The 10,852-nt window shown below is 40.0% G+C and overlaps 1 protein-coding gene across 2 annotated transcripts; it reads left to right on the forward strand.

Moving 5' to 3' along the window:
• The first annotated feature begins 3,138 nt into the window (after positions 1–3,138).
• On the forward strand, positions 3,139–10,008 carry LOC148575167 (uncharacterized). Of its 2 annotated transcripts, none has more exons than XM_088504042.1 (2): positions 3,139–4,264; positions 9,868–10,008. In XM_088504042.1, exons 1-2 carry the CDS (start codon positions 3,139–3,141, stop codon positions 9,891–9,893), a joined length of 1,152 nt encoding a protein of 383 aa, XP_088360168.1. In that variant the 3' UTR covers positions 9,894–10,008. The 2 variants fall into 2 exon arrangements, 1 of the variants encoding a protein (XP_088360168.1); XR_015904952.1 differs by lacking the exon at positions 3,139–4,264 and adding an exon at positions 8,356–8,446 and having other exon boundaries at positions 9,868–9,934.
• The last annotated feature ends 844 nt before the right edge of the window (positions 10,009–10,852 follow it).

The following is a 10,852-nucleotide window of genomic DNA, read 5'->3' on the forward strand; positions in this document are numbered from 1 at the left end:
TGTGCCACCATTAGGATCACTGTTCTGCCACCATTGAAGCTCGTCAGAGAAGGATCTATTGTCAGTAGAAGATACTGCTGTCCTTGCTCTATACTATTCTGTTCTTCCCCTGCTTCTGGTTTCGCAATTGCCAAAGTCTCTGCCGCCATGGGTATTGCCGTTCGGTTGTTGGGAACCAACGATGGAGCTGTCCGGATGTAAACCCCGGTTAAATTAGTAGATAATTAGTTAATAAATTAGTTTTTAATAAGGAGGATTAGAAATGCAAATATTATATTAAATTAGGATAGAGCTCATCGAAACGAGAATTTTGACACCAATTTCGAAGAAAACGGTCTAAAATTGGACCGAACGGGCCGAACCGGTTGAACCGGACCCGAACCGGGCTGTCGGTCCAACCGGACCCACACTTTTAATGAGCCCGAAAGCCCTTTTTCTCCATTTCACCAGCTGCAGCGTGAAAATGCCCAGGGAGAAGAAAAACACTCCCGAACCCTTACGGTAACCTTCCAACCCCCGTAACTCCTCCGTTCGAGCTCCGATCGCCGCACCGTTTGCGGCCACGCGTTCACCGCGTCGAGCTCTACATTTCTACCGGAACAATTTCATAGGTAACTTGCTATTTCACTCTCAGCTTCATCTTCCCCCAATTTTCGAATTTTAAGTGGGAATATTGAATTTCTTTGATTTCTGATGTTTTAGGATCCAATTAGCTTGAGAGAAACGTTCACTCTTGCTTATGTGAAGCTTGGGTAAGGTGAGGATACGATAATTCTATTTTATTTTCATTAAATTTGAGCTTTGAGTATTAAATTGGGTATATATGTATTATGAATGTGTATTAGGTTGAAAATAAATAATTGGAGCTTGAAATTGTGAATACTGGAACTTGGAGGAAGTGGATTAGTTGAGTTTTGAGGGGTTGTCTTGGTTTTGAATAAATAGCTTTGGTCGTTACGTGGAAATCGGCTAAGGTATGGTTTAGGTTTCTTGCATTTAATATATAATGTTCTGTGAAAACTTAGGCTAGATGACCATAGGATAAGTTGGAATGCAGGTGTATGCTTAATGTTTAGTAATTTGTTGATGAATATATTTGGTTGAAATTTATTGGATAATTAGTTATTAATCTTGGATGGTGAATGTTATTGTTGATGAACATGGTTGGTTTAGTGCTAATGATTTGGTGAATTATTGATTTGAGATATTATGTGTTAGAAGCCTAGGGTTAGTGAACTATGATCCTTAGTTGAATTTTGGTTGTTGGATTTGAATATTGTATGAATATAATTGTTAATCTGAAGTAGATTTATTGTGGTGACTGTTATGATGATGAGGAAGGGTATGATGAATTAAAAAGAAAGCAGGTTTGGACCCGAAAAGGGTGGCAAGTCCGAGTTTTAGAGGAGATGCTGCTGAAATTTTATAAAAAATTAGAGATTTTGTTTATATGATTATTTAAAAAGATTTAGATTTAAAGGTTATATGGTTTGATTTTGAGTTATTAAGAAAATGAGCATGTTTTAAGTTTAGTTCATTTGGAAAAGAATGAATTATGCTTTGAATTGGAACTATTGATGGACGGAATGAGAGGTGTGATAATGAAGGATAATGATTGAATATGATTGACGTATAATGATGAATGAGATGTGATTGAGAATGATGTGGATGTTGATGAATTTTAATTGAATTATTTATATGGCTTATGAATTTGAATAACCTGAGATACGAGATTCCCTGGATTAAGTGCCGTGGCTTGCCACCACGTGTACCAGGTTGAAAACTCGATACTCTGTTGACCCTACGACGTAAGTGTGACCGGGCACTATATAAATTCCCGGAAATGTTACCCCCATTGAGCAATATTGATTATTTGGGAAAAATCTATGCATAGACTCTTGGGGATGCACGTCGGGGGGACAGTCTAAGGACAATTCAGACTTGTCGGGTTGGCTGGATAACCGATAGATGAGCCTCATCAGCCATAGGACAGGCATGCATCATATGCATATTACTTGAATTTCTTGCTTGTGCTCTAATTGGGTGTGCCTACCTGTATTTGCCATGCTAAATGTGTATTTGTTACCTGCAGTAGTTGTAACCTTCTTGTGTTTGCCTTTATCTGTCTATTTGTCTGTGAAAATGCATGATGGAGTTGGAGGTATGGAGGAATGGCAGCATAGGACTTAGATTTAAGGTTAAGTTAAGTTATAATTAAATATTTTTAGGAAACCACCTTTTATGGCTTCTGTTTAATACTTTAAGCTCTACAATCTGAGTGTCGACATTCTAGGATTGCCTCTGGCATTCCCAGGACCTTATATATTATGTGTGTGGCACCTTTACCATACTGAGAACCTCCGGTTCTCATTCCATACTATGTTGTTGTTTTTCAGATGCAGGTCGGGAGCCATCTCGTTAGGCGTCTGGACTCTTAAAGCGGAGGGGTTACTGGATAGTGTTGTTGTATAGTTTTGCTGTACAGTGATGTATATATATGTACTTAGCTTTCTCTCCGCATAACTTGTCCTTTTTGATCCTCTTAGAGGTTTATGGAGAGGCAGGATTGTGTGTATGTACTTTTGGGTTTTGGATATATATGTATATATGTGTAAATATTCTCCGGCCAGTCTTGACTTCGCAGGCTGAGTTAGGAGCTTGTTATTTTGTATCTTTGGCACTCTATTCCTACTTCTGTTATCTTATGTTTGGCAGTTACAGTTTTCTTAGCATGCAAGTTAACTCGTTCCTTGAGCGTTGCGCTTTTATCTTGCGATTTTTATTTCCCCTATCCTTCAAGGCTCCTAGCATATTATAACTCTTCTGCTATTATATGTACCTATTTTACTTTAGAGGTCGTAATACCACATCACCTCTGTTTTACAACTTAAGCGTAAAGCTTTGTGTGGTAGGGTGTTACATTATGGTATCAGAGCAGTTCGTTCCTATAGAGCCTGAAAGACGGACTGATTGTGCTTCTGTGCATTCTCTGTATATGTGTGTATGTGCTATTAGGATATCTGATTGATATATATGGCATAAACGTTTGTGAACATGCATTTGGAACTTAAAGCATTAGACCTGCGATATTGAGACTGATCAACTTAATATCACTTGTTTGGTGTGTATAGGGACCAGATGTCGACTCGCGGACGCGGTCGCGGGCGAGGTAGAGGTAGGACAGGCACCGTTACTCCTGTACCCACAGGGACTGATCCAGTAGACTTTATGGCTGCCTTGAAAAATATGGCTGCAGCTATGCAGGCAACAGCTGAGGCACTGGGTAATCAGATAAATCAGGGTAATCATGGGAACAATAATGATGAGGACGGTCCTATGACACTTGCTACATTTCTGAAAGTTCGCCCTCCAACTTTTAGGGGAACCTCAAATCCAACTGATGCAGATAATTGGATTCAGGCTATGGAAAGGGCGTTACAGGCACAACAGGTTCCTGAAGAGCAATGGGTTGAATTTGGAACTTATCAGTTGCAAGGTGAAGCTCAGTATTGGTGGCAGGGAACACGACGTATCCTGCAGCCTGATGGTGCTGCGATTCCTTGGGAGATTTTTCGGACAGAGTTCTATAAGAAATACTGTCCTAATTCAGCTAGAAATGCCAAGGAACTTGAATTAATGCAGTTAAAGCAGGGACAGATGACTGTTGCTGAGTATACTAGCAAATTTGAGGAGTTATGTCGCTTTTCTCGTATCTGTCAAGGTGCGCCTGAAGATTTTGCTGAATGGAAGTGTATTAAATATGAGGGAGGTCTTCGGAGCGATATTCTGAGCTTTGTTGCCCCAATGGAGATCAGGGTATTTTCTGAATTGGTGAATAAGAGTAGGGTGGCTGAAGATTGTGTGAGGAAGGCGGCAGCAGAGAAAGGGAGTTTGAGGGTGCCTTTTCAGAGGCCTTCAGGGAGGAACTTTGCTCCGAGAGGTAGGAATTTCAAGCGTGGAGGCTTTGTTCCGCAGCAGACTCAGGGTCAGGGTAATTATAGAAGGCCGAATATTACTGCTAATCAAGGAAAAAGGTTTGGGAAGCAGCCACAGCAGGATCTGAATTGTCAGAAGTGTGGAAAATATCATCCTGGAGTTCCGTGTAGATTAGGACTTGGAGTGTGCTATTCCTGTGGACAGCCCGGGCATATAGCCAGTAACTACCCTGAGAAGAAGAAGTATGAGACTGGTAGGGTGCAGCAACCGGGGAGAGTATACACCACTTCTACCATTGGTGCTGAGGGATCTGAGACACTTATTAGAGGTAATTGTGAAATGGCTGGTAAAATCTTAAATGCTTTATTTGATTCAGGAGCGTCTCATTCATTTATTGCATTTGAAAAGGCCCATGAATTAGGATTGAGAATGGTGGTTTTAGGTTATGATTTGAAAGTATATAATGCTACTCATGAAGCTATGGCGACTAGGATAGAATGTCCACAAGTTCCTTTTCGAGTGCAACAGCGTGAATTTGTGCATGATTTGATTTGTTTGCCTATGACTGGTCTTGATCTCATTTTGGGATTGGATTGGTTATCCAAGAATCATGTTTTGCTTGATTGTTCTGAGAAGTCAGTACAGTTTATGCCAGAAGGGTCAGAAGCACCGGTTGTGGTGAATAGTTACTATTTGAATTCTATGATAGTAAACTGTTCTGGAACTGAATGTCAGGGTATTATGTTATTAACTGCGGGAGTATCAGGTGATGATCAGAGTTTAGAGCAGATTCCTGTTGTATGTGAATTTCCAGATGTGTTTCCGGATGATATTAATGAATTTCCACCTAACCGGGAAGTGGAATTTGCAATTGAGTTGGTACCTGGATCCGGTCCAATTTCAATTACTCCTTATAGGATGTCGCCTTTAGAAATGGCTGAACTGAAGGCTCAGCTGGAAGATCTGTTGGGTAAGCATTTTATCCGACCAAGTGTTTCTCCGTGGGGAGCACCAGTGTTATTGGTAAAGAAGAAGGATGGGAGTATGCGGCTGTGTGTCGATTATCGGCAATTGAATAAGATCACTGTGAAGAATAAATATCCGTTGCCTAGAATCGATGATCTAATGGATCAGTTACAGGGTGCTGGTGTGTTTTCTAAGATTGACCTGCGATCCGGATATCATCAGATAAGGGTTAGAGACGAGGATATTCCGAAAACTGCTTTCAGGACGCGTTATGGTCATTATGAGTATACAGTGATGTCTTTTGGGTTAACTAATGCCCCGGCAGTATTTATGGATTATATGAACAGGATTTTCCATCCGTATCTGGACAAGTTTGTTATTGTCTTCATTGATGATATTCTCGTTTATTCTAAGTCTGAAGAGGAACATGCTGATCACTTGCGAACTGTGCTGCAAATTCTGAGAGACAGGAAGTTATATGCTAAGTTATCTAAATGTGAGTTCTGGAAGAGTGAAGTGAAATTTCTCGGCCACGTGGTGAGTAAGCAGGGGATAGCTGTGGATCCTGCTAAGGTGGAAGCAGTGATGAATTGGGAGCGACCAACTTCAGTGACAGAAATCAGGAGTTTCCTAGGTTTGGCGGGGTATTATCGCAGATTCATTAAAGGATTTTCACAACTCGCCTTACCTTTAACTAAGTTGACTAGGAAGGATACACCTTTTATCTGGACTCCGAAATGTGAAGAGAGTTTCCAGGCATTGAAGCACAGGTTGACTACTGCACCTGTATTGGTATTACCTGAACCAAGTGAACCGTTTGAAGTGTATTGTGATGCATCTCTGAAAGGTTTGGGGTGTGTTCTGATGCAGCACCAGAATGTTGTAGCATACGCCTCACGGCAATTAAGGCCGCATGAAATGAACTATCCGACACATGATTTGGAAATTGCTGCTGTTGTGTTTGCTTTAAAGATTTGGAGGCACTATCTCTATGGTGTTAAGTTTCATGTTTTCTCAAACCATAAGAGTTTGAAGTATCTTTTTGAGCAGAAAAAATTGAATATGCGTCAGAGGAGATGGATGGAACTTCTGAAAGATTATGATTTTGAATTGAATTATCATCCAGGAAAAGCGAACGTTGTGGCAGACGCTTTGAGTCGGAAGTCTTTATATGCAGCTTGGATGATGCTACGGGAGGAAGAGTTACTGAAGGCATTCCAAGGTTTGAATTTGGGAATTAGAGAAGAATCTGGAATTTTGTGTTTGAGTCAGTTACAGATTTCAAGTGATTTTAAATCAGAACTTCTGAGGGCTCATCGAGACAGTGAAGCGTTACGTAAGGTATTACCAGCAGTCGAACAGGAGAAACAGTGGAGAGTGTCAGAAGGTCAGGATGGTTTATGGAGATTCAAGAACCGGATTATTGTGCCAGATATTGGAGACATGCGACAGAGAATCTTAAAGGAAGCTCATAAGAGCGGGTTTTCAATTCACCCAGGGAGCACTAAAATGTATCAAGATCTGAAAGCGATGTTCTGGTGGCCAGGTATGAAGAATGATGTGGCATTGTATGTATCTAAATGTTTAACGTGTCAGAAAGTTAAGATTGAGCATCAGAGACCATCAGGGACCCTTCAGCCTTTGGAGATTCCACAATGGAAATGGGAGAGTATCGCAATGGATTTTGTAATAGGTTTGCCTAGAACCCGATCTGGTTGTGACGCTATTTGGGTGGTTGTGGATCGACTAACAAAATCATCTCACTTTCTTCCTATCCGAATAAGTTGCACAATGGAGGAATTGGCTCGAATGTATATTAAAGAGATTGTCAGGTTGCATGGCGTGCCTTCTACCATTATATCTGATAGGGATCCTCGCTTCACATCAAGGTTCTGGGGAGCTTTTCAGCGTGCATTCGGGACTCAGTTAAGTTTGAGTACTGCATATCACCCTCAGACAGATGGTCAGTCAGAGAGAACTATTCAGACCTTGGAGGATATGCTAAGGGCTTGTGTTTTGGACCAGCCGGCGAGCTGGGATCGGTATATGCCATTAATAGAATTTGCTTATAATAATAGCTATCATGCGAGCATCGGAATGGCTCCATATGAGGCTCTGTATGGCAGGAAATGTCAGTCTCCGTTGTGTTGGTATGAAACTGGAGAAAAGAGTTTATTAGGGCCTGAGATGATAGCCGAAACGACTGAACAGATAAAGAAGATTCGTAGTCAAATGCTTATAGCCCAGAGCCGCCAGAAGAGCTATGCTGATCAGAGGCGAAAGCCTTTGGAATTCGAAGAAGGAGAACATGTCTTTCTAAAAGTTACACCAACCACTGGAGTGGGAAGAGCTATTAAGACCAAGAAACTGAATCCTCGTTATATTGGACCGTTTGAGATTCTGAAGAGAATTGGACCAGTGGCTTATAAAATTGTCTTACCGCCGTACCTTTCAAATTTGCACGATGTATTTCATGTATCACAGCTTCGGAAGTATACTCCTGATGCAAGTCATGTTCTAGAACCAGAACCAATCCAAGTGAGAGAAGATCTAACACTCCCAGTAATTCCGGTGAGAATTTATGATACTAATATTAAACGATTACGTGGAAAGGAAGTATCATTAGTAAAAGTAGCTTAGAGTCGAGCTGGTATTGAGGAACATACCTGGGAACTCGAATCAGATATGCGAAAGAACTATCCACATCTCTTTTCAGGTAACTATATTTGAATTTTGAGGGCAAAATTCTTTATTAGGTGGGTAGGATGTAAACCCCGGTTAAATTAGTAGATAATTAGTTAATAAATTAGTTTTTAATAAGGAGGATTAGAAATGCAAATATTATATTAAATTAGGATAGAGCTCATCGAAACGAGAATTTTGACACCAATTTCGAAGAAAACGGTCTAAAATTGGACCGAACGGGCCGAACCGGTTGAACCGGACCCGAACCGGGCTGTCGGTCCAACCGGACCCACACTTTTAAGGAGCCCGAAAGCCCTTCTTCTCCATTTCACCAGCTGCAGCGTGAAAATGCCCAGGGAGAAGAAAAACACTCCCGAACCCTTACGGTAACCTTCCAACCCCCGTAACTCCTCCGTTCGAGCTCCGATCGCCGCACCGTTTGCGGCCACGCGTTCACCGCGTCGAGCTCTACATTTCTACCGGAACAATTTCATAGGTAACTTGCTATTTCACTCTCAGCTTCATCTTCCCCCAATTTTCGAATTTTAAGTGGGAATATTGAATTTCTTTGATTTCTGATGTTTTAGGATCCAATTAGCTTGAGAGAAACATTCACTCTTGCTTATGTGAAGCTTGGGTAAAGTGAGGATACGATAATTCTATTTTATTTTCATTAAATTTGAGCTTTGAGTATTAAATTGGGTATATATGTATTATGAATGTGTATTAGGTTGAAAATAAATAATTGGAGCTTGAAATTGTGAATATTGGAACTTGGAGGAAGCGGATTAGTTGAGTTTTGAGGGGTTGTCTTGGTTTTGAATAAATAGCTTTGGTCGTTACGTGGAAATCGGCTAAGGTATGGTTTAGGTTTCTTGCATTTAATATATAATGTTCTGTGAAAACTTAGGCTAGATGACCATAGGATAAGTTGGAATGCAGGTGTATGCTTAATGTTTAGTAATTTGTTGATGAATATATTTGGTTGAAATTTATTGGATAATTAGTTATTAATCTTGGATGGTGAATGTTATTGTTGATGAACATGGTTGGTTTAGTGCTAATGATTTGGTGAATTATTGATTTGAGATAATATGTGTTAGAAGCCTAGGGTTAGTGAACTATGATCCTTAGTTGAATTTTGGTTGTTGGATTTGAATATTGTATGAATATAATTTTTAATCTGAAGTAGATTTATTGTGGTGACTGTTATGATGATGAGGAAGGGTATGATGAATTGAAAAGAAAGCAGGTTTGGACCCGAAAAGGGTGGCAAGTCCGAGTTTTAGAGGAGATGCTGCCGAAATTTTATAAAAAATTAGAGATTTTGTTTATATGATTATTTAAAAAGATTTAGATTTAAAGGTTATATGGTTTGATTTTGAGTTATTAAGAAAATGAGCATGTTTTAAGTTTAGTTCATTTGGAAAAGAATGAATTATGTTTTGAATTGGAACTATTGATGGACGGAATGAGAGGTGTGATAATGAAGGATAATGATTGAATATGATTGACGTATAATGATGAATGAGATGTGATTGAGAATGATGTGGATGTTGATGAATTTTAATTGAATTATTTATATGGCTTATGAATTTGAATAACCTGAGATACGAGATTCCCTGGATTAAGTGCCGTGGCTTGCCACCACGTGTACCAGGTTGAAAACTCGATACTCTGTTGACCCTACGACGTAAGTGTGACCGGGCACTATATAAATTCCCGGGAATGTTACCCCCATTGAGCAATATTGATTATTTGGGAAAAATCTATGCATAGACTCTTGGGGATGCACGTCGGGGGACAGTCTAAGGACAATTCAGACTTGTCGGGTTGGCTGGATAACCGACAGATGAGCCTCATCAGCCATAGGACAGGCATGCATCATATGCATATTACTTGAATTTCTTGCTTGTGCTCTAATTGGGTGTGCCTACCTGTATTTGCCATGCTAAATGTGTATTTGTTACCTGCAGTAGTTGTAACCTTCTTGTGTTTGCCTTTATCTGTCTATTTGTCTGTGAAAATGCATGATGGAGTTGGAGGTATGGAGGAATGGCAGCATAGGACTTAGATTTAAGGTTAAGTTAAGTTATAATTAAATATTTTTAGGAAACCACCTTTTATGGCTTCTGTTTAATACTTTAAACTCTACAATCTGAGTGTCGACGTTCTAGGATTGCCTCTGGCATTCCCAGGACCTTATATATTATGTGTGTGGCACCTTTACCATACTGAGAACCTCCGGTTCTCATTCCATACTATGTTGTTGTTTTTCAGATGCAGGTCGGGAGCCATCTCGTTAGGCGTCTGGACTCTTAAAGCGGAGGGGTTACTGGATAGTGTTGTTGTATAGTTTTGCTGTACAGTGATGTATATATATGTACTTAGCTTTCTCTCCGCATAACTTGTCCTTTTTGATCCTCTTAGAGGTTTATGGAGAGGCAGGATTGTGTGTATGTACTTTTGGGTTTTGGATATATATGTATATATGTGTAAATATTCTCCGGCCAGTCTTGACTTCGCAGGCTGAGTTAGGAGCTTGTTATTTTGTATCTTTGGCACTCTATTCCTACTTCTGTTATCTTATGTTTGGCAGTTACAGTTTTCTTAGCATGCAAGTTAACTCGTTCCTTGAGCGTTGCGCTTTTATCTTGCGATTTTTATTTCCCCTATCCTTCAAGGCTCCTAGCATATTATAACTCTTCTGCTATTATATGTACCTATTTTATTTTAGAGGTCGTAATACCACATCACCTCTGTTTTACGACTTAAGCGTAAAGCTTTGTGTGGTAGGGTGTTACACCGAAAACCCTATATTAAGCTATCTCTATTTTCAATTCTATTAAATTCATTTCCATTTCCAATTGAATTTGAACTCTGTATTTTGTTGCAACCTTGGTTACTGCTATGAGAATTATTGATGTCGCTGTTACTGGAGTATCATTGGAATTAACGTCGCTATTACCCCGGTTAATGCTGCCCCTAGGATGTATGCCCTGGTCTTTGGTCTGTGTTCTTCTGAGTACCAGATCTGCTGCTCCATTCCCGTATTTCTTTTGGGTAAGATTGGTTTTGTTCTACAACCAAAATTCTAATTATTGCTCCTTTGATGATCTGTTCTATTTTGCCCTTGCATTTGCTTCAGTTCCTATTAAATTTTCTTCCAAAGTTGCTGTTGCTGTTCCCGTGGGGTGTTATTGTTATCACTGTCGCCATGAATTGAAAGAAAAGGAAATTATCACGATTAGTTACGTGGACTCAG

Source organism: Arachis ipaensis, chromosome B2 (genome assembly GCF_059453495.1).
Source record: "Arachis ipaensis isolate K30076 ecotype BB chromosome B2, ASM5945349v1, whole genome shotgun sequence".
NCBI lineage: Eukaryota > Viridiplantae > Streptophyta > Magnoliopsida > Fabales > Fabaceae > Arachis > Arachis ipaensis.